The following is a 24,981-nucleotide window of genomic DNA, read 5'->3' on the forward strand; positions in this document are numbered from 1 at the left end:
CTGCGTTGTGCAATGTTTTGTGCAGGTTGAGTATACCAGATGCAAGTGGTGCTAAATTCATCACGTTCAGTAAAATTCAAAAATTTGCTATCCGGAAGATAAACTCTAGCTAAATTAATTATAGAATTTACGTTTCAAGTTCGTCTCATCAGAATCCGACACTAACTTAGTGCCAGGACTAAGCTAATATCGGATTAACGCTAGCTCCAAAACTGAAAATACTATTTGTGTTTCTGAGTAACGCCCTAGTCCTACGTGATGTTCTTTTCTAGTGGGATATCATGCAGGACTAGGGGTTTGTTCAGAAACACAAATAGTATTTTTGTTGTTAGACCTGGCATTAATCCGGCTCTGGTTGTTGTCGTTGTGGTAGCGTTGTTTAGCGAACGTTGATTTGAGTGTCAATGCCAGCGTAACACCGATACATTCAGCGAGGGTAGCGAGGGCTTTTTAGATAAACGCAGCACGCATCCGAGATGCTACCGCATCCTAGATGCTCTCGTGGTCTTCGGAGAAGATCTCTTTTACTCGGGGATTTCGTTAGAGCGGCGTATCGTCATCTAAACCCGGAACGATTTTAGGTGTTCGTACCAACACGCTGCGGTGGATTCCGACGGACGTGCCGTGGTTTGATGAATTCACGACGCAGTAGGGTCTAGGCTTAATTGAAACCGAATTCCAAAAAAATGCATCGGTTAACGATTGACCACGGGCCGAACTTTGGCAAGGGAATAACTTCTATCAGATTCCTTGTATCTGGTCCACACGGTTGCAGCGTCGAAACTTCTTACAGGATTTTACACTATGTTACAACTTTTTACTTGGGGGGATGGAAGAAGATTTATTGGATTTTCAGCTTTTGCGGTCTGGCATGAAAAATCCACGTGAAATGCCTCGCGCATGCAGGGTAGAGGCCATTGTAATGCTGTTTATCATGTGGGCATACCTCAATAGATCTAAATACTGGTTGCTATTGTTCATCTCCTACAAAAAAAAATCATGTATCATCATCAATATGGGTGCCATACTAAATGTGGTAGTCAGCAGGTGATGGTAATTGATGACTGATGCCATTTTGAAAACCAGAAATGGTATCGATCATCAATTTCCATCGTTTTTTGATCAATCCCTTTCAAATTACATTTAATGGTGGTGTTTTCACTTTTTTTATAACCGGAAGCCGCAAACTTGGATTTCAATAAGGCTTAATTAACAATTTTCGGCATCTGCTGACCAACCTTTTTCGAATTACACCCAAATTGATGGTGGTTATCAACCCGTTCCAACTGATTCCCATGTTGATGGTGGGTTTCATTATTTTGCGGTACCCAAAAACCACCATCTTGGATTTCAAAATGGCCCCAATCACCCAGATCTGTCATCTACTGACCCGCCCTTTTCAAATGATACCTATATTGATTATGCTTTAACTGTTATGTAATTAGGCAATCCATTAGACGTTTGTTTGACAATTCAGCGGTGGGTTCTGTCAACAAGTATACTCCTGCGAACAGAAAAACTCGCCCGACAAACAACTTTGTTAGATAGATTTTCACCCTAGTGAGAAATTTTGGTTTTTACCAAATTTTCCTCCTTAGGGTGAAATATAGCATAGTGCTTTCGCATAGGCCTGCTAAGCCAAGACAAGTTTCGGCTTCACTTGTGTCTCATCGGCATAAACAGAACTTCTGCTCGAACGGGACATCACGTTTGATCAGTCGTTTGATTGAAACACATAGTGTGTTTTAGTTTTAAGGGATTTGCGTCAAGCCGGCGCTAATCTATTCCGACAATACGTTAGTGTCGGTTTCTGAAGAGGCGAAGCCGAAACGCAACATAGTATGAAATAAGGATTTGTGCCCTCCTGTACAAAGACTGGTTTTTACCAACAAATTTTCACCCTAGTGAGAAATTTTGGTTTTTACCAAATTTTCCTCCTTAGGGTGAAATATAGCATAGAACTTTGTTAGTCCGATTCGATTGATGTTGGATAGAATCAACGATATTGTCGGACGTCGCACCCCTCGGAGTAACGTCAGAATAAGTAAAAAAGAAATAATCAGCTGATCAGAAACGTCTCATGGATTGCCTAATTACCGAAAGCCGCCATCTTGGATTTCGAGTGGCTTCAATCATCATCTCCTGACTACCCACTACCAAATGATACCCATATTGATGGTTTTCAGAACAACAGCTAACAACATTCAGCCCGATTTTCTTTACCTGTCATCCTAAACTTAGGATGGGTTCATCTATTTACCCGAATCTCATTTGACTGGTGTTCACTAGGCCAATTGAAAGCGGCATATTTTAATTTGATAGGATCGAACGGGCTGGATGTTGCTAACTCGAGTCAAAACTCGTCGAATGTAAACCAAGTTCATTCTGTTGCGAGTTCAACGGAGAGTCGGAGCGTTGGCAGCAAATTCTTTTTACCCAGACTATTAACATTTCATTAAAATTAACACAAAATACCTAACCTCAACCGGTTTTTGCGGGCCCATATCATTGTCTCGAATCAAAACTTTTATTTTGTGTCCACCAACCAATGTGGCTACGCCCCATCGCTTTTGCGCGTGTTGTCCGAGGGGACTAGACTAGGGATAGCCCCTATGTTTGAGTAAGCCGAGCAAATGAGTGGATCACATATTCGCTTGCTTCCGGCCTCGCCCGGCGGATCATCAGCGGCTTTGTGCCACTTCGGTTCCTAGGCCGCGGTTATGCGGCTAAGCCGCATCGAAAAGGTAGTCCTTAAACATTTAAACTAGAATCAGTTGTGTCACTGGGGCCGGAATACGAATTAGAACCAGCCAGCATTCCGGCTGAGCTTAACTGGGAAGTTTAGTAAAATTTAATCTGGAAATAAAAATTTTCTGGCAACGCTCCAGCACCCCGTTGAATTCTAATGATTTCACCACCTGGGCGCCAGGTTGACGATATGAAATGAACTTTGTTTACTTTTGACAAGTTTTGATTCGAGCCAACAACATCTAGCCGGTTTTTGCAGTGCAATTTGTTTTGTTTTCTTCACGAAATAATTCGGCACCGTTTCTTTTTTAACGGGAGTACAAAGTTTAAGAAACTTACTGTAACCAACTACCCTTCAGGAATCTGTGGTTAAGGTGTACTAGTACGATGCGGCTTAGCCGCATAACCGAGGCGTATTCCTCTGTACGGGGCTCTAATAATACACAAAATAGGGTAACCAACCTAATTTGGACCCCTACATATTTTGGAACCTGTTAATGTATTTGCCTCCTACACTGCCAAGTTTCTCTGAATTTGTTTGGTTTTATGCAGCAATTACATTCCTTGGGTTGTCTATTATGTTCCAATATCATTAATTCATCTCTAATTGTTTAAAATTAAACAGAATCCACAGTTTTCAAAAATATCACCGAAAACGTTTCATGTTTCAATGATAGCCAACAGGAACCGGTGGAAATGATATATTTTCAAATTGGATTTAAATGTACAATTATGATATTTTTTATCGATTTAATTAGTTTGTCTGATTTGGTATTATGCATGTTACGTGTTTGAAAAGGTTTCTTCGTAATGTTTTATCTAAAAAATCTTAAATAAATGGTGTCCACAATATGTCTTAAAAAATTGATATCAACTTATTTTGGACACCCCTCGATTTTCTTTCTTGACAGCTATTTGTTTATCGAGTTAGAATAACCAAAAAGTGAAAAATTTCGTAACGGTAGGTCGCCTGCTCTTTTTGGTCAAATTATTTAAAAATGTTCAAACCAATTCAACCAATGCTGAATTCCTAGAATCGCCTGAAACACTCACACGAACAGGAACATCACGATTCAAGCGACGTAGTCCTGCTGTTTTAACATTGCGCCGAACAGTTGAATACCACAAGGCGAAAACTGAAGAAAAAAGAAAGTAAATGAAGCGAAACAAAGAAAAAACTGAGCTTAGAAAGAATAACAAGAAACCACCTCGTAAACAAAAGAATTAAAAATTAATATTTAGTACAAGAAGATTCCTGACGAACTTTGATCCTTGATTTATCATCCACTTGAGGATGTTACTCCATAATACTGCTACAGATGAATTGTTACACGAAATATATTATTGTTAACTCTATTGCATAACATTTAATGCTGCTTTGTTGAGTCTCCAGTAACCTAATTGTACCGAAGGTTTTTCTATTTCTCAAAATGATGGAACTAAAAAAATACTTCATGCAGTCAGCCTTCCACATAAAGATTAATGTATCATTTTTGATTGGCAGTCACTGATTTGTTTATGATCTTCTTTCATGTATTAAATATACTGCGAAGAGAACGAGTTAGTAGGTTAGTTTAATAGAAAAAAACTTCACTGTTTCCAAAATATATTCAGTCACATTCAGTGTGTCCAAAATATGCTTGGAACACTGTCCAAATTAGTGTGGAAGGGTCCGAAATGCGAAAAATTCATGCTGCGAAGAAATGTCATTTTCTAGTTTATGTCAATGTATAAAACATCCATTGACAGTTTTCTTTCAAGAACAGTAATTTCGGAGCAGACTCGTGCATGTATTGCATTAAAAAACATAGGTAAGCAAATATTTTTTGACGTTCACGTAATTTCACTTCCTCTAGGGGTCCAAAATTGGTTGGTTGCCCTATAGCTGTTACTAACGCACAATTCTGAGACCGTCGACAACCAGATGTAGATGGCGTTGCTATTGGGAGGAAATTTGATGAAGTGCGGCAGAAGCTCGGTTATTTGCGTCATGCGTTGCTTTTGTCAAAACAACAGAAAACTTATTAAAAATATTCTTTAGCAACGATAAGAATAATATTTTGAGCCGTTTAGGATTAAAAATTCCACACAATATGCCAAATATTATAAATAATCGACAGTTATTTTTTCGTCGCAGCAAAATTTGGAGCACTGTTCGGCGCAGAATTCGTCGTAATGAATTTCTTATAGAATCAAAGACACGTTCGAAAAATGTACATTCGTTTAGAGTAAACATTTGGTGGTGAAGAACACCTATAAAAACTTGAACCTTTAGAAACAATATTTTAGTTAATTTAATACGTAATTCAAGCTAGCATTGCGAATTAGTAAACATTAATTACGGGAGTAAAACATTTTTTGACGTTGGGTAGGCTTTATTATCGATACGCATTCGTTTCCCCGTAATACTTAAATGCACGTTTCCATTGAATCGTACAATATTTTATTGGCAATTTAGATTATGGAATTTAGAATTTTGGACTTTATACTAGATTTACTGATAAATCATTGCATTAACCAGGATCAGATTATTGATAGTTATTCGTAAAACGAATTATTATGAATATTATTTTAGGTTATCCTTTTTTTTATTTTAGGTAGCTTTAGACAGGTTCCTTATGACCAGAGGGGTTTGTTTTAGCGTTTTTTTTTTTTCGAAAATTAGAATTGATCTAGTTTTCAGTAATGGTCACTGGTTGGTAAACCAACAACGGGTCAATGGAATTTATCTCGATTTTGCCGAGGAGTTTGCAAAGCATGTTGTGACATTGCTGTATTGAAACGCCAGGGACTTTAAATTCTCCAGTTATAAAATTACTTAAGGTGTTCACCATGGGAGCAACTAAGAAACAGTGATATTTGTTTTATTCATCAACGGTATTGATTTAAAAAGTGCTATAATGAGCTGCACAGGCCGCAAAGGAGATTCATCCAAATTTAGCTACTTTTTAACAAACCATAACCAATACACGTTTAAACTAGTTACCGTATGCAAAGAATACATCTTTATATAAGCATTAAAACTGATATGATGTTAGATTGAGTTAGCCCTGTATAGCACTATCCCAAAACAAAACTAATTCGTATACACGAACATCCGTTTCGCAATCTCCTCTAATTCCTACTAATTTATACCACTCATCATTGTAACCATAGTTTCGCTACACTGCCATAATAATAACAATAACAATCGACATTCGTTTCATTGTTGTCCAGTCTGTCCGGGATTAAAGATTATTCCTCCCGGTAGGTACAGGCCGGATTCGTTCAACAGATTATCCCAATATATCATGCATCCGAAATACATAAATTCAGAAGCACTTCCCAGTCCAATAAATTGCAATCCCCGTCCGCCCCCCGTCTTCCTTCGCACAGCGCTTACCTTTATTATTATCAGGTCGCCAGGGGAACGGATAGGGTTTGGTCGCGTGGTTTGGTCCAGATTGCACCGGATGCCAAAAATTAAAGCATCATACCAGCGCTGGCGTTGAATGTATTGGGTAAACATATCTAAATTGATAGTTGGATGGCGTTAAGTTTGGGTTAGGTTCGATGTATGAATAATAAAATATTTATTAGATTTGTGTCATAGACAATTAAGTTCTACCATAGATAACAGACGTTTATGCTTGATTCGAAACGAGTGTAAATATCTGCTCCGAATAAATCAGACGTCTGAAACACGTTTGGCAAACGTTTGTAGGTGGCGCAGTGTAATGCAGTTGGAGCGCAGCTGTCAAACACGTGTAGCAAATAATTGTCTACACGCAGAATTTTATTTATGCATCGATAGCATACTTTTCTATCTGCCTCTCGTTTCTTCTTCTGTAAATTTTATGCATTGGACATATTCGGTCTATCCACTCATTGAATGCTTACTAGAAGTATATGCTCGAAAATGCATAAAAATCACAGCAGAAGAAAAGAGAGGGGAATAGAAAGTATGCTAACTATGCATATTTTTATTTCTCAGTGTAGATGGTAATAGTGAAACACGGATTTTCAAAGTTTATCAATTTGAAAGTTTACACAACCTAAATGTCTGTTATTTGTGGATCTACCTAATAATCAACATTTGTCAAATACGTAATTTTTTAACATGTAGACCCAAGGAGCTAAAAAATGTCAGGGAACCGCCCAATATGGACCGCCTGTTGAGTTCATTGGACGCTTTTGAAACACACTTTTTTATCTATCAAAACTATCCTTCGTTACACCGTTTGTACGTTTTGTCCGCTTCATGCAGAAAACGGTTTTGATCCAATATTGCTCCTTAGATAGAAATATAGTAAATTCCGAAAAACGTGAATATTTAGATTAGATTTACTGAAATTTAGCTAATTATTATTTTCAACTTGACTGTTTCACTAATCGAACAATAAATTTTTGGCTTTCAGCAAATTTATTGAATTTACATGAACAAAATTAAAATTGATGTGTTTAAATTTTTTCAAGTTTTGTTCTGCTGAAATAAATTAAGTAACCCTTTTGGTGTGTATGATGCTGGGTTTGAACTCACGACGCTCTGCTAGACTGTCGGAGCCACTAAACTTACATCGTTTTCGTATGAGATGATTAATGTTCAACTTATCTCCGTTTCCTCAGTGGTCGAAGCATTTTCGTTTCATTGTCCGTGGTTTCTCTGGCACACGAAAGGGTAGCCATCAGAACAGGCAATAACATAGGGTCATTTATATTCATTTGTTTTCCTTCGGGCGAACGTACCGGAAATGGTGAATGAATACGTTTTTAACCAGGAAAACTTGTTGTAGAATCGAAATATTTTTCATCCTTGCACCGCTTGAGTCACAAACAAATACATGCATCGACCGCAGATCAATAAAAAACGGTCTTCAGTCTCATTAACAACAATTCGAAATAGCGTTAAAATATTGTTGACGGAAATGAAATCTGTTTTTGTTATAGGGCAAAACATAACTAATTTCCGCCAATTAAATGGATGTTATTGACATTCAAAATCGTACACTTCTGTCACTGTCAATGTTCCAAAACGGACCACTACACTGAAGACACAGAGAGCATACAGCGTTCAAGTTGTGTAATAATTAACGGTCTATTCAAAGGTAATTGAGATATTACACCTTGGTGCGCTATTTAGTTTAACTGAATTGACAGCTGATGACAATCAGGAATCAGAATATATTGGCTCAAATGGCGCGTTCCCCGTACATAGTCGGGGATTTGTGCCTTCTAATGCTGGTGTTGCTGTGCTAGTGTTCAAATATTTACCCAAGTACTATAAAGCTATTTAATCGAACATGGTTGCCTGTTAGCTATTCTGATAGTTTATAGTTCTAAATAAAAAAAATAGTGTTTAAACTTTTTAACGGGTATTTTTTAGATGGTTTACATTTTCTGCATAGACCCAACTACCAGTGTATGATCGAAATGAAAAATATTTTTATACTCCCCGAACGGCGAAACGCTTTCAAATTACTACGAGAGAGATATACTGCGAAAAGTCACACACTTAGTCACATAACCACCAGTTTCAGTTAGGAACCCAGTTGCCAACGAATGTGATTTAGTGTGATTTGGCCCCGCAATTGAGAGCGGACAATTTCGGTCGATAATTTATCACTCTTTGTTGCAAATAGTTTTACGTCGTGCGGTGGGTTCACGATATAATCTACGATACGACAGGTTCTAATCCCTGTTCCACGCGAGCTTTTGTGATATCACCATTCAACTCGCACCGGTGTTGTCTAGACTTTGCTAATTATGATGATATAGTGATTCTGTTGTAGATTTGTTTGAGCTTAGACACTAGACGTCTGGTTTCTTATTGGCAATGTTGTTGCCCTCTGGGAAACTATGCTTGGATACAAGCTACTATTGCAGGTGTTGGAAAAATAGTCACGGCTCGTTCTATTCGAGTAGATTTTAACTCAATTTTATATTGAAATATTTTGAAACTGATGCGGAAGTGGATCATTTTGAGGATTTCGACTGACACGACATAAATTCGTACCAGGTCTTTGCTTAACGGACATTGTTTTATGACCAGCATTTTCGTTGTAAAAATCGACACAGCAAAGAAGAGGAAAGAAATGCAATTTAAATCTGATTTTTTCTTCGGAATTCGAGAGTTTCTTCCGAGTACTTATTTGTATAGTCCGACGTAAAGTCTGCCCGGATAAGCTTTGGCCTGTGGTTTCCGACCGAAAGTAAGCAAACGGCATTACTGAAGACATAATTCTTACGACGGAGTTTCGTGTATATCTACCCGCCCACAAAATAGAGATAAACGGCGTCGTAACCGATTGGAGGTTTGACCTGTGTGGATTTTCAGCAGTACGAAGCCGGCTGCTACCAAACTCTCTGCTGTAGTTAGTAAAGATTTTGGATTGAAAGCGATTGCATTCAGAATTAGTCACATAGGACGGAAAAATATCTAGCTCCGTTCGGATTCATTTCGATTGTGCGGAGAAACTGAGAGTTCGTTTAAGGGACGTTTTAAGCCTTCATTCGCAGAAATGCCAATGAGTGCTACGACACCGACCATGACAATCGCTTTTGCTCTCTTGGTTAAGGTTCAGATAGAGCATGATTTTGACGATTCCCAAGAGGGTACATCTTTTACTGTGCCTAGAAGCTATAGAAAGAGGAAGAATATTTCCTCATCTGAGATTTCTTGTGAAGACCAAAATGTTTTTTTAAGGGCCATCAAATATAACAGATCGAGGAAGCGTCATCACGAAACCGAAGCTAATAGCATGGCTCGCTTAAAAAAATAGACCTCAACTTTCACACACGATTGCAATAGAACAAAACAGGGCTATGACTATTACTGAATTAAACTCCCCTCGATTCCAAGAATTTTAGTTGTCCCTTGACTAGTCAAGATCAAAGGCAAAGACCTCTGCATTGCTTCCACCTACATTGCTCCCCCTAGAGCCTCGGTTGGTCTCGGCGGTTTTGTGATATTGCGGAATTACTTCCCTAAATGAAGCTATTGTTAGGAGATTTACACTCCACAGGCCGGCATGATGACCATTGAGCCGCCTTACTCTATGATAATTATAACAACTTCAATATGACCTTTTTGAAGGGTTTCTAGATCACCAGCACGTCTCAGCGCGTTGGATTTATATATCTGCTCGACATTTAAGGTAATCACTGATCCCCATGCAGCGATCATCAGCCGATCGTTATCACGATCGCTAAAGGTCCAATATCACCAGAAACAATTGACGTTTCGTATGACCTCATATGACATTGATTGGAGGAGATACGCGACCGCAATATCTAACAAGATCAAATCCTCACAAATGCTTCCTCAAGAGGAAACGACAGCGCGATCCAAACTCGGACGAAACGGGTGAGAAAAAAACTGCTAAGGCGTCGAGAAGGTTTTTGCTTATATAGAATTTCTGAACGCGCACAACTTGAGGAAGTAGGCGACATTGGAAACGGAAATGAAGAGCTTGATGAAAATCAAAAACTCGGTTATTGGCTCCGGTACGTCGACGGGTTAACGAGACAAAACATCGATAAGCACTCTTTGAGGCACGGTCCGCCATGTGCGCAATCAAAACAATATAAACCAAAGCGGTCAATACTGTATTTCACAGATAATAGACTGCACAGATTTCTAAAACTGCACAGATTTTTACAGTTTTAATTCACAGATTTCGACAGTTTTCTGTTGTAGTTCACAGAAGAGCACAGATTTTTCAATTTTTGACCTCGCGATTAACTTTTACCTTGCGCAAGAAATAAAAAAAATCGCGCGCTGATTTCACAAAATATTACCTAGTATCCCTGGCCCTGACTCTGTGTCGGCACAGAAGACCTACCGCCTCGCGTCTCCTCACGATACCGCGAACGAATAACCGTTTTAGATGCAGTTATCTTGCCATAAAACAACAACTGCCCATGATTAGATAGAAGCAAATTCAATTTGAAGAATTTGCCAGACTCTGTCAAGAGACGCTTGTTGAATTTATTTAATAAGTTTTTTGATGGGAATATTGTCCCACATGATTGGCGATAAGTAAGTGTTATCGCTATCCAAAAACTAGGGAAACCTAATGTTTCCAAGATTTTCTTCCATTTAATTTCACTATGAAACATAGTGGAATTAAATGGAAGACAATCTTTGAAACATTACGTACATTCCACTAAGACCTCCGTTCGCGTATATATTAGGGAAACCTGCCTCCGACCACAATTCCCATCGACCGACTGCAATGCTGCCCTGTATCCGGGAGTTGCTTGAGAACATGATCTTGTTTCACTTCTACAATTTGGTCGAAACAAATGGCTTACTGTCGGATACACAAGTTGACTTCCGCAAATTCATTTAGGAATGTTGCATCAGATTTAGCTACATGGGTCTTCCCCGGGTGTCATGTCCCCTATTCTACAACTTTTACGCGAATGACGAATTGACGTACCCGACGTACCATTAGGTATCCGAAACAGAAATGCCAATAAAGGATCAACTTTCTCCGTACAGTAACCGGGTCATGTTCTGCCGTGATATGCATAGGAAACCCATAGCAAATAGGACTATTATGCGGATCACGGCAGTGTTGGGGCGCCACCTCACGACACCTGATCAGGCTGTACCAAACAACGATATTGTCGGTTGTGGAGTATGAGTGTTTCTGTTTGCGCTCCGTTGCGAACATATATTTCATCAAGCTGGAACGAATCCAGTATTGTTGTTTGCGTATTAACTTAGGTTGCATGGAGTTGATCCATACGATGAGCCTCGAAGTGCTGATGGGCATTCTTCCGCTGAGAAATCGATCTTGGGATCTCTCATATCGATTGCTTGATTCCGCTATGGATTGTAAATCTCAAAAGGCTTGTCGATCCTAATTGATACCTAATTAATACCCGTGTGTCCTTATGCTTTGATTACTTGGCAATATCAATTCTTTTACATATAATCCCAACCGTGTTCATTTCTCCATTCATGAAAGGAGAGATTCTTGGCATTCCGGATCACATAAGCCCACAAGTAATCCCAATTATTTGTTATGATATATTCTGCGGTCGACTACAATAAAATGTTTTACACTGACGGCTCAAATCTCGACGGGTCCACCGACTTCGGTACTTCCAATGAAAATATCACCGTTATACTCAAGCTCCATGATCCTTCAGTCTACGTCGAAAAACTAGCTGATATTCAGTATACCCTTGGGATCATTGATACTTTGTCCACAGATCACTGCTTCATCGTTTAGGGCAGCCTTAATTCTATTGAGGCTATCCGGTTGACGACACAAGCGAAGCCCGCCTAGTATTTCCAGGGGAAAGTATAGGAGTTATTATGCGCTTCATTTGAAAATCAAGGTAACATCTACGAAAGACCAATGTGCTTCAAATTTGTTTCTCTATTTCTCGAAAGTAGGTTGAGCTTGTGAAACAAAGGGGAGCTTGATCGCTTGCTACAGTGATGTCCCGGATGATGTCAAATTATTACACATTGGACACATATGTCTTCGACATATTGGACTTGTGGAAGGGTTAACACGACATTGAGCATGTTGTCTGAGCGTGCGCAAAATATTGTGGCGCTTGGCTTCAGTTATTGGATTTCATTCGGGTCCGAGGAAGATCATCCAACGTTTTGGTTTAAGATTCATCTACCTCTTCCTAATCCACATCCAAATATAGCCTCTCCCTTTCCTTTGCCTCGTTCTCAAAAGTCCCCTGAACTGCTTTTATGCTGTCAACTCGCACCAGAGCGCTACTACATGATCGTCATCATTTATATTACTATGCTACCGAAATTGAAGCCGAAACGACTTGATGCTCTGAGCACCCGACTGTGAAAGCATACCCTTCTTGCCTGTATCTCATACTGCTGTCAACCCGACAGTGGACTCAAACCCTCTGAAAATGTCTTTCTTAAGCAAAAATGCCTTCTCTTATAAAAAGCAAATTTGAATTTGTTTCCTTTTCTCCTTTTTTAAATTTTATTGAATTACTTTTCTAAAAAATCAACTTAAAGCTAAACCACAGATATAACACTATGAGAAAATTCCTTAAAAAATATTGATCCGCCAATTTTGTCATAACACTAGCGCCACCTTTTATATACAGTCCCAACCACTTATTTGCAACACAGTTATCCGTCAAGCTCGGGAACAATTTTTCACTAGTGGTCTGTATCCCGTATACTTGCGCACATAATCACATATGCGGCCACAGTTCCAACTAAAAGTATATTCAAAATGACCGTTAAAGCGCGCCAATAATTGTTTTCGTGTGTTATGTCTGCTAGTCTGTGGCTAAACTGTAATTATATTAAACTTTTACGTTGTGAGCATTGGAAATTCTCCAGTACCAGTTAAATCAATTCCGAAAATAACTGAATTTTTCGGGAAACTGTCAAAAATGATGCAGTAAATTAAATGCTTCTCTGGTCACAAAATGCTTTAAATCTGAAGTTTGAAAAGTACCCATTGAGTTTTTCGCAGCATTGTAAATGGATCATCGATGTGGCATTTCATGATAGATAAGAATATTTGTATCCAGCCAGGTGTTGTTTTTCGTTTATTGACTCAGCTGTTGTGAAAGGTTGTACGTAAAATAATAAAAAGAAAAAAAACATTTTGAGAAAAAATAACAACGGATAAATTTACCCTCAAAAAGATCACCGAAAGCGGCCGAGACGTCGGGTAATTTCATAAAACAAATCATCACTTAACAAAACTTAATTAAAATTAGGTCTTGTGCCCTTAACGCGCAAAACGGTTTAGTCCAATTTTTATTGCATAAATCATCACTGCCAAAGATTAAAACCCCTTGTGGCAGAAACCATTGTCAAGCCGATAGTATCAAGCAAGGGACTTGTTTACCTTTTGGTAGAAAATCAATCTCATTTGTTAAGGTTGCTCTGAAAAAAACTCGATAAGCGGTCATCTTTGGAAACGAAAAAAAAAGTACAGCTTCTCCTGTACATCCAACGGAATTCTCAGCAAACTGCGGTTGACACAACACGGCAAGTGCTGCCAGCAAAAGTAGATACCATCAACGTGATAGAAAAATTTAAATTTAGTTTTATTTGGACAGCGTCACGCGAATGGGCTTAAATGTGAATGATCATTAGGAAAAAATAGAGTATGGAATTAATGGTACTTTTGCGACTAATAAATAGTTCTGAGGAAGGCTGAAAAGTAATTGGGGTTGATCCCTAAATTTGTGCATGTGATGCACAGGCCAACTTAAAGTTAAGTCAGATTTTCGTGCGTCCGATTCTCCTCGTCAGTAGCAGCAAGACACCAAATCCAAAAATGACATGCAACTTTGTTGTACAGTTGAAACAACAAGTCGGGTCTTGTGTTCCGATGGTATAGTTCGTCTAATGTTATACTGATGAGGACCAATATTCCTAGTTTTGAGGTGAGTCATGTTTTCCGTCCTTTTTTAAGGTTTTTGGGAACATGTCCATTGGAAAATAGACCAGAAAAAAAGAATAACCGGAACGGTGAGAACGAAGATACGGTGAAAATTCACCTTTTTGTTGAAAACACTGAGAAAAGATATGTCCTCAAGTAGAAATCGAACCTGCGATCTCCCAGCAAAGATAAACTCAAGATAGAGTGGTCGGATGATTCCCATGTACCATCAAAATGCGACCCCTCGATGAATCTGGTTCACCGTCAGTGTGACAGCTCAATAATAAATTGAAGCGAAGCTTTGCGAAATAGAAACAACGTCGATATTTGCGTCGTATCTATGACAATGCGTTATTTCGAAAAAAACAAGCAAGCTTTCGTCTGGAAAATAAACAAACTTTGAGGTTTTTAAAGTTCGGTAATTAATTGATGTGACTAATGCCGATTTCGTTTTTAGATTAGTGTCACTCTATAGGTTAAAGTGACCAGGCGTCCCGGATTAAGCGGAACAGTCCCGGATTAGGCGGAACAGTCCCGGATTTAAGGATCTTGTCCCTCATGGTAAAATGGACCGGAAAGTTTACCAAAATTCTGCTTTTTACACCAAAATACCCATTCATATTGTCCAAAACTCTCATAAAAGTTTTAGGCCGCGCAGCTTGATTCCCGAACTAAGTGGGGAATGTAAAAAAATGAGCCGATTTATTCTTTATTCGGGCCTATTTTCGACTTTTAATACGAGCCAGGTCATGTACAAGTTTACACGCCAATATAGACAACGTGTTTCTTTTATAAAAAGATTGTTTACTACATTGATTTGTTTCGTAACCATAGCATTTTGTCGACGCATTCTAAATATTGACGACGCCTATTAACGAGGGGGAAGCAAATGCATACTATTATTCAGTTCACTGGTTCACGGTTACTGTACCATCATTTGTTAATTGCTGGTATAGGACCTACGGGGACCAATGTCTCCTATGAGCCAATTGTCACCGTCCCTTCCCTTTGATCGGCCACCTTTTTTTAGCTACAGTGGACTGCGTTCAGGCTTTATATATTGTTATCACTGTTTGCGTCCCATTAGCTAGCTCAGTCACCACCAGACTTTGGTAGTGAATAGAGCTATGGAGAAGTGTATGGAAGTTGGGATTAATCTCAGTTAAGATCCACAAGGAGCAAAAACATATTGCTACATTGGCGTGATAGCAAGAAAAGTTTCGATTCACTTTGGTTCTCATCGGTAAAAAATCAAGAGCTTCCATACCCTCGGGACATCAGTTCCGATAACAGACTCTTTAGACACATACTTGTGGAGACAAACAGAGTAATACTAGCAACTATGAATATACGCTGGCATCACGGATCCTATAAGTTTTTCATGGGCTCCTTTACTTTCCCTCACAAATGCATCGTTCTTGTTTGATTACACTTTTGACAGATCGTTGGGCTGCAATTTTTGCCACTTCGATAGTCTGTGTGTAAACAGTCTGTATTCCCGATGTCCCAAGTTTGAATAATACACGTAATTACGTTTCTTTTTTGGATTTAGTGTAGCTAGCGGTCCAGTCAACCGTTAGTTACTGACGAGGAGAATTTGCGAAACGCTAAACCTGACAAATTTATTTTACTATGTTTTGACTATTTATCGTTAAAAGTGTGTTTCCACAAACCGTTCAAATGTAATGTAATTGGTAGCGCATATCAAAGGAGTCGTTAAGGTTGCAGATTCGAATACCATGTTCGGATGATTTTTTTCACTGTTTCACTTCCATCATATCATTAGTTAATCCTTCGATATTTTACCCTGAAAATGACAACAATATATTACTAAAACGAATAACAAAAAAAAAACAAATTATTTCAATCAAAATCGAGTTCTACGCCGCCAAACTATCATCAGTTATTTTCAAGTTGTACGAATAGCTTTTGAAGATTTGTGAAATATTTATTTTGTTGTTGAAAACATCAACTTTAACGTGTAGTTTTTTATACTATACGAAGTAATTCTATGATGGTAAATTTTTTCCACCGCAAAGCAAGCTCTTCCTTCAGAATCCGTCGTATGACGAAATCACCTTGTTGTGTTATGGATGACGGAGCATACGTAAAGGTGGACTTTCAGTAGATTCCAGGAAATCACTATGTCAATACTGGAGACAAGTATGATGTACAAGAGTACCACAGAAAAAGGAGATATCAAAGTTTGCCTTGAAATATTATGATCTGTCAAGCGATTTGTTCGAGCGGAAAATAAAGAGAGTAATAATCATCGATGGGCAAGGTGTTCTTGAAATAATTTTACTGAAAGCAGCTGTTTATATGTTTAAGATCTTGTAGGGATTCTACCGGCTTCTGGCAGAAGTGTGCTTCATATTATTTCACGTAAAGGAAATGCTAGAATTTTATTATCATTTTTAAATAGTTATGACGGATCATGAGATTGTGAGAACGTGGGTTAATATACAACTAATAACCAATATTCAAATTAAAATGGTCTAAGCTTAAATTAATTAATTAGTTTCCTGCAATTTGAAAAGACTGAGATTGTATTGTGCCATTCTATCGTAGATACAAATTCCCTTTATGTTAGTGACATCTACTGTTTTTTTTTATTTTCACAAAAATTAGCTCGGATTGTCCCCTCTCTCCTAACCTAGCACAACCTGTAGTCCGGCATCGATACCTAGGTGGATCATCTTGTCTTAGAATTCTAAGGAGTTTACCCATTCGATCGAATTAGTCAATTTTAAACAGCGGCAGTGAGTATTTCAGTATGAAAAGTCAGGAAAAGGAATCATACAGCGGAGAGTAAAACAGCGTGACAGAAGACGATCATATCGATAATGTTAGGGAACGAAAAACAAAAGCAAGGAGTTTATGGTTTTTGACAAAATGTTTATGATAATCGCAAAATTTACATTGACAGTAGTACGAAAAGGGGTTGTTTGATTGTGGTTGTAGTATAGACACTGCTTAGCTGAGTCTGAGGTTGGTATTTTACCGTTTTGCATTAGTTTTAAAGTATGAAGAACGACAGAAACAAACACACAGACAAAGACGCCGAAATAATGTGATTTGGAACACAACAAAGATTGGAAACATTTTTTTTGTAGTGAATAAAATCAACGAGTACCGAACTAAATGTACAGATAAAAATGGTATTAAAACAAAAAAACGGTGTGGACATAGTATTGCGGTGTGTTTACATGATTTACACTGAATTTTACACAAAAGGAAAGAGCCGAAAAAATAAGTAAAAGGACAACAAAGGTTTCACCAACACATAGTCACTTCAAACGGTAGCGAGTATTGTATATGCACATGTATGTATGCAACTTCGATAGTATATTGGATAGGAAAACGAAGTTTGAACCATTTAAACTTGACAGCACTGTATCTTTTCTGTACACTATAATACACTATAATGCAACAATCTGGCTAGATTGTTGCTCAGATAGTATTATTCTGTCCGTCGAAATGAGAACTTGGCTGACATTCCATCTAACCACCTGCCCTTGTATTGCGACAGTCAAAGGCTGCTGTTAATTTAAGTCCAACGAATTCGTAAAATTAACGTCAAAGCCTGCTCGATCGAAATAAACAATGAACTAAAAGATACCGAAACTTAGTGGCTCTTATTGAATTCCTTTCAACTGTTTCTAGCGTCTGCCTTCACTGATTAGTGGACTGCGTTCGATGATTACAAAACCATATCAAAGTAAAAAACTGATTGTATTGTTATAAGAGACCCTGGACATCGAATCTATCTCAAATTAAAAAATTAATAACAGTTAGGGACAAATTTTTTCGTTTGATCCGTACCTGTAACAGACAGCCATCAGTGCGAAACAGAGGAAGACACATTTCACGATTACCACTAACATGATCACCATAGCTAATGTGCTGACTTTACCTTGGTCATGGTCTATTGTTTCGTATATTGTTTTTTTTTATATTATTTTTGTGTGTGAATGTGTTGGTTGGCAGCGATTCGGTTTCGTGGAAGGAGTTGGCACGCGCGTCATGTAAACCAATTTCGATTGGTGGTGGTGGTGGTGGTTGTGGTTGATGGGTTAACAAAGGTAAATTAAGATAGAGAAAAATGGCGGGGCAAAAAGCCGAGTGCGCGTAAAAAGAGAGAATGCAATGGTGGAAATTTTAATTGGTTACTTTGTATGCGAATTGTTTGTGATTGGAGTAAAATTTGATCATAACAGTATAAGGAACGATAGTGGAAGTAAATGACAAAAGAAATGATTTTCAATTAACTAAAGTGAACAGTGTTGCCGAGTGGCTCAAATTATGATAAAACTACTGGAATGGGAATGTTCTGATTTCTGGACAGTTGGACCATGAATGAAGAATAGCAGATATGTGAGGAGTTTTATATTCAGCAATCTGCTTTCTGTTCTGTCGAAATGATTGATCACTGCGACAGAAAATAGATTTATTATGGTCATTGTTGAATGTAGAAACCCAGCTCGATAGATTTAGAGATGAAAACTTCTTACAGATTGCATTTTCTAGTTTGAATGGTAATAACTGTGATGATTTTATTATTGGGATGAACAGCTCCTACAAACTACAGATGTGGGGTACAAACTATTGGATTTTGAAAGAAAACGATTACCATTGTCATAATGTTACTGTCATCTTGTTAGTGTGAAGTAATATTTCGTGTGAACTTCACAAATATTTTCCGAAATATCGGTTCGGTGTCGCTTTGAAGGACCAAATAATTGAATGTAGAAGTATAACATCTTCTCGGCGAATAAGACGAAAGGAGAATATGGAGCGTTGTTTTCTAGACGTTTCGGAATGTCACACAATCCATGTTGCTTAAACTGGAAACAATTACCGCGATGGGATGATTGTGTGTTTACCTTCGTTGCTATGGAAAAGTAAACACTTCCACTTCTGCACATGTGATTGTATATTATTACTGAATGACAACTAAATAAAATTATTGATAGCTATACATAGAGTATGATGCAATGTTTTAAATAAATTACAGAAACACTTAAAAATGAGACAGGAAACAATAAATAGGTAAATTCATGTAGATTATGTTTTGCTATGATGGCGAGGAATCCGACTAAGGGAATATTAATAAAAGACTGCAAACTTGGAGTTCGTGGCACACTTACCGTATCGAGTAGTTTTCTTTTCCATTACGGCGGAGAGACCATCCGTCGTGGAGGCGGTTACTGGGGATGCGTACGTCGTTGTGATATGAGCTTGAATCGAGCAGTCCGGTCCGGTCCAGCCGAACTTGCAAAAGCACTTGTTTGTGTTCGTGCAATCCTGCGGAAAGCATGTAAATTAGCGAGAGTGAGTAAAGTGTATATCTCTATCTATTATTGTACATGTATGTTGAATTGCTACTTGACCTTTTGCATTGATTTGGTGTAATTGTTTTCTATTATTCATCCTAGCCCATAAATCCATTTCATTGCCTGATTATTCTACTACTTACAATGACGTAAATTCCAGCCTAACGCCGGGTTATCAAAAACACAGAATAATCCGTATTTATACAGATTTATCAGCTTCTTTTTCAGACCAAGAATCTATATATACAGATTTCATAGATTTTTTAGAAATTTTACAAAAACTATTGTCAGAAATATCTTTACCCTTGGAAGAATCGATTTCTACTGTTTTCTGTGTTGAACGAATAACAAATTAAGAGAAATCTGCAAAACAAAAGTTGGTACACAAATCTTATTAGCCCTATTCAAAAGTTTATATGGAATTGTAATGTTCTGTTAACTTTGTTAATTCTCAATCTTCCAACAGTTACATTGTCGACTTAATGTATATAACATTATGTACACACTAAATTTTGATTGCCGAATATCAGCAAAATATTACTGAATTTTTTTGAACTGAAAGATCAGCTTCCAGCAAAAAATATTCCGCTGAAATTTCAGCAATTCGAAGCTGTCAAAATTTGCTGAACTGTCAGTTTGATTTACGGAAACTCAGAAAATTTGCCATACTTTCACTGATTGTTTCAGTAATCAAATTCTATAGGTTTGTTGATTTTCGGCAAAATAATGGACTTAATGAAAATCAGCGACTCAAAAATGGCAACACTGAAATCTTAGCAAGTCTTGTTTTGCACGTCTTGTTTTTTTTTGAAGAATAAACATTATGTTTAAAAAGTTTCAGTAAAATATTTTGCTGAAACAAAATACAAAAAATTAGTGTGTGTATCAACAAAAATCATTAAATGATGAATTCAATTATTCTTCTATTGTGCGCATCGACAGCTTTCTGAATGCAAAATTTCAGAACCATTTGCATTGGTTTTTTACGAAATTGTAAACAGTTCTATGTTTGACTGATTTGAACCAGAGGAGTACGTATCTTAGATAGTCCAGCGAAATGTCAAACGACTAAAATAATTTGATACAGATTTTCCGAAAAGTAAATACAGATGAAAAGATTTTTTAGGACAAAACACATATTTGCTTTTAGCAACACTGCCTGACGCTGTCTAATTCCTGTCAAAAAAAATGCGGACGAACATGATCAGGCGATTTAAAAAGTTTGACGTTTGACTCAACCCGCCCGTGCTAATTGCCCCTAGGAACAAATGCAATTTGCGAATGCGATTTAAAGGCAATTTCAATACTTAGACAAATTCATTGGCGGCTGAAACGGACTTGGTTGTTTTTTGCGTTTTTCAAACATGGCGGTTCATGTTTGGCTTAAGCTTAAAATTGTTTTTGAACAATTGGTGTGTTCTCACTTGTATTTTGTTTGTCTAGTGCACTTAATTTGGCCAACGAATGTAGAAAATTGTGGAATCGGGTTGGGCTGCAAAAAAAATGACGGCGGCAAATTGCCCAAATGTTGCATTTGAAATAGCCCCCTAATTGCCAGCAATTTGGTGGCAAATTGAAGGGCAATTAGCGCATCCGAGTTGGCAAATAGCCCCCCGTTAGCCAGCAACTTGCCCTTTTTGACTGGGATGGAAGCCCAAAACAAAAAGTAGCATAGAATAGGCAAAATAATACGACTGACGTCACTTTTAGGAATGTTTGACACGTAGTAGACGTTGCCTAGTTCGGACATGAAAAGTGTCGTGGCACATGCATTTTTGAAAGTGAATTTGTTTACAAATTAATTGCTTCGAATTCTTCAACTTTCTTCATTTATGAGCGTTTATTTCAGCCCTTCTTAGGAGTATCGTATATAAATCCAAAGTGATCGTGAATTGGTACAGTAGCGGTGAATTGCAAATAGTGCAATACAAGCCTTTCTGTTAGCAAAGGGAACATTTGTTAATAAAATAATTAGAGGTGGGTAATGTCAGGAATATAATCTTGAGATTGACGTACAACTATTCGTTGGCGTATCATATCGCGTTACTTATGCAGTACACGAACAAATCATCAGTGCGTGGATACTATACTTTGCTCTGAACTGATTGCGTCTGAGTATCCCATACGAAATGAGAAACAAAGTAGCCCAAAGAAGGTCTTTCGTCGGACAAACGTTGGACGGCGTTCAACAGATTTTTTAACAGACGTTAATTATTGGACTTTTTTGGGTTTATTAGCGAATACAGGCAGAATCCGAAAACTAAGGCAAAATCTAATCGAGTTCCAGCTACACTCCAACAGGTGATGGTAGTGTACAGCTGGAAAGGTAATAAGTTTAGGAAATGCATTCCCCATTTCTGTCCCCACCAAAGTTGTTTTCATGCTCAATTCGGGCTCTGAGCCCCTACAGAATCGACTTCAAATATTCGGACCGGCATTACTGTTACCCAGTACAAGATACTATATCGATTTTTCATTGGTCGTTTTTGGCAAGAAAGAGAGACGATAGATATGAAATTTACCAGATTGTTTGACTCCTAGCAGCAGAAGGCAAAGAATTCTTCACTCTCTCTTCGATTATGCGTATATGAGCCTGCCCAGTAACGGGTGTTCAATAAAAATGAGAATGATTTCAATACTTTTTAATGATTTCAATTTAGAATTGCTCTCTAGACTCCCTAGAATTGGGTGGCATGTTTCTTTTCGCTCGGGTGCTGTCAGTTCAATCGAAGATGGCGTCGAAACAGCAAGCATTCCGCCAACGTGTTGTACGGTTTTACGAAACCCATGGTCATCGTGGAAAAAACGTGGACTGTAGACCACTTTCGAGACGAAAACGTGCCCGTGAGTGCAGTTTACCGGATTCTGGTATCTCTGAGCGTGGAGCGGAAGGCCGGTGGCGGCCGTCCGGCGAAGACAATGACGAAAAGGAAGAAGAAGTAAGCGTTGAAAAAGCTGTTCGACAACAAGGACGGGACGAGTTTGCGTGACGCCGGTTGAAAATATCACTGCTCCCATACCTTGATTTACCGACACTTCAAGATGGAGGACATCATCAATCGGAAGAAGACTCGGTTCCCAGAGTACACGGATGAGCAGATAGCTATCGTGAAATAACATTTCCGCTCTGGAAGACCCAGAAAATGATAGCAACTATTCCAGTGACAAGTCGGTCACCCCCCGAAATAAAATATAAGTTTAAGCATAAATTTTGAAAAACAGTTATGCTGCACATCGTCATATCGAACAGAGGGATTTCAATGCCGTGCTTCAAGCAGAGCTGTCTGGCCATTAATCAATAAATGTTCCAGGAGGCCGTTCTTAAAGGAGCATCATGCGGATGGGAAGTACGTCTTCTGGCTGGACAAGGCGTCTTCGCCATGAAGACGCTGGAGTACCTTGAGTAGAAAAAGATACTGTACGTGCCCAACGAAAGGGACCCGACCAACTTGCCCCCAGTGCCGTCCCATTGAGGATTTTTTCAGCTTCCTCAGTACCCCAGTGTACAAAAATAATTGGCGTGCCAAGGATACGAAGCAGTTGACCACCGGGATCCGGAATTGTATCCGGAAGATGGACGTCAGTGCCGTCCAGCGCTCTTGTGAGAGCATCGCGACTAAGTTGCGCCGTACAGCTTGACCAGGGCCGCTTCTCCAATATTCATTGATGTTTTTTGAAGAATAAACATGTTTTTAATAAAGAATACACCAGTACAAGGGAAATAAATGGAACTACTTTGAAAATGCAACAGATGATCGAAATTGCGTAGGTTCGTTCAGACCAGTTGCATAATTTGCCCTGAGCTTACTCGTGACGTCGATTTTGCGCAGTATAATTGCGTCTTTGGACCTGTCTATGCACCGACGCACGAAGTTGAGATCGATGGTGTGGCTACAAGCTCGTATCGGGCAATTTCAGCCGGGCTTGCTCTGCCAAACTATGCCTTCCGCGAAAATATTCGTCTGCCTGTTCGGTTTCTTTTGTGTTATGGGTCATGCATTGCACTATATGCTATCAATTGAGTCATACAGCGACCCATTTCAGCAATACGGAACGTTGTGGCAGTAGGAATGTTAAAAAATGCTGCTATTATGAGTAGGGGTCCGCTACCCGAAATCTTGTTGCGCGAAACTCTTTATAACACTGTACAGTGTACACCATAGTATTACAGAGGAACAACATTCAGTTTTAGTAGAGAAAATCGAGAAGCGCCTACAAGTGGACGCTATTTTCGCCGATTTATCGAAAGCCTTTGACAAAGTTCCTCATCGTCTTGCTGTCGCAAACTTAAAATGTATCGGGTTGCCGAGCTGGCCGGACGCAGTGGATCTGGTGTTACCTGACAAGTCTTGGTGCTTTTGTTGGATTTAGAGCTACACACATAATCTTGTTCTACCGAATCCCATTTTTTTTTGCTACTTTTAACGAGTTTTGCACAGCCGAGCGCTCAGCTAACATAGCTTTTACCGAGATCTCAGTAGAAGTGACGTTTGTTTTGAATAAACTCGGTAAATATATCGCTGAAAATCAGTAAATTAACGCCACTTTGCTGAGCTATCAGTTGCAAAATTTTACTGACTGTTCAGCTGTGCGGAAATTACCGAACTGAATTGAGTGTGTACGATATTCACCTTTTTCGGCACAATCTCGAGTGTGCCACAAGGGAGTCATCAAAGTCCACTGATATTCGTATGATTTGTCAACGACCTCTGCAAGCTTCTTAAGTCGTCCAAAATAGTGTACAAAGAGGATTTCAAAGTATTTCTGGCAATACCCTTATCCCTGGATTGCTGCGCACTTCAGTTTGATATCGACCTGGTCACGGAGTGGTGTGAAATCAACGGGACAAAAATTAACACAGGCAAATGCAATCAATCATTACGATTACGATCTAAAATTTCCTTCGACTATAGAACTGCATCGACCATTATTAGCCGAGTTACTGTGATAATAGACCTTGGCATTTCTTATGATTCTGGTTCATAATTTGGGAATACACAGCCGACAGTTAAACGATGTTCATGATTTCAGGAGGTTATTCGCGATTTTCGTAATTTCTCATCACGTTACCGTCATGAGCTTAAATTAGTTATGGAATTTGCTCATCAGAAGCCGACACTAATTTAGTGACAGGACTAAGCTAGCGCCGGATTGACGCTAGCTCTTGTGTTCCTTAACAAACCTATAGTCAAGCGTGATGTCCCGCAAGAAAAGGAGCTCATTTAGATGATAACTAATGTAATCGCGGGACATCACGCTTGACTAGGAGTTTGCTCAGGAACACAAATAGTGTCTCCGTTTTTTGTAGTTAGCGTCAATCCGGCACTAGCTTAGTTCTGCTACTAAGTTTGTGTCGGATTCTGATGAGACGAAATTTAAACGAAAATTCCATAACTAATTTAGTTATAGGCCATGTACTTTTCACGCGAAAAGATGCTATGCTATATTTCACCCCAAGGAGAAAAACTAGGTAAACACCAAAATTTCTCACTAGGGCGAAAATATTTGGTAAAACC

General features: G+C 38.6%; 1 protein-coding gene across 13 annotated transcripts in view; it reads right to left on the reverse strand.

Annotated features, from left to right (window-relative positions):
- LOC131679280 (disintegrin and metalloproteinase domain-containing protein 33) overlaps positions 1 to 24,981 on the reverse strand; it is a 1,109,813-nt gene that overhangs the window by 98,603 nt on the left and 986,229 nt on the right. For 11 of the 13 annotated variants that reach the window (XM_058960010.1, XM_058959995.1, XM_058960002.1 and 8 more), the window contains exon 17: positions 19,280 to 19,436. In XM_058960010.1, the coding sequence (XP_058815993.1) occupies positions 19,280 to 19,436 (157 nt within the window). Of the gene's footprint in view, positions 1 to 17,954; positions 18,058 to 19,279; positions 19,437 to 24,981 lie in introns of all 13 variants that reach the window. The other 2 variants (XM_058960067.1, XM_058960015.1) reach the window with 1 other exon arrangement.

The sequence above is a fragment of the Topomyia yanbarensis genome, chromosome 1 (assembly GCF_030247195.1).
Source record: "Topomyia yanbarensis strain Yona2022 chromosome 1, ASM3024719v1, whole genome shotgun sequence".
Taxonomy (NCBI): domain Eukaryota; kingdom Metazoa; phylum Arthropoda; class Insecta; order Diptera; family Culicidae; genus Topomyia; species Topomyia yanbarensis.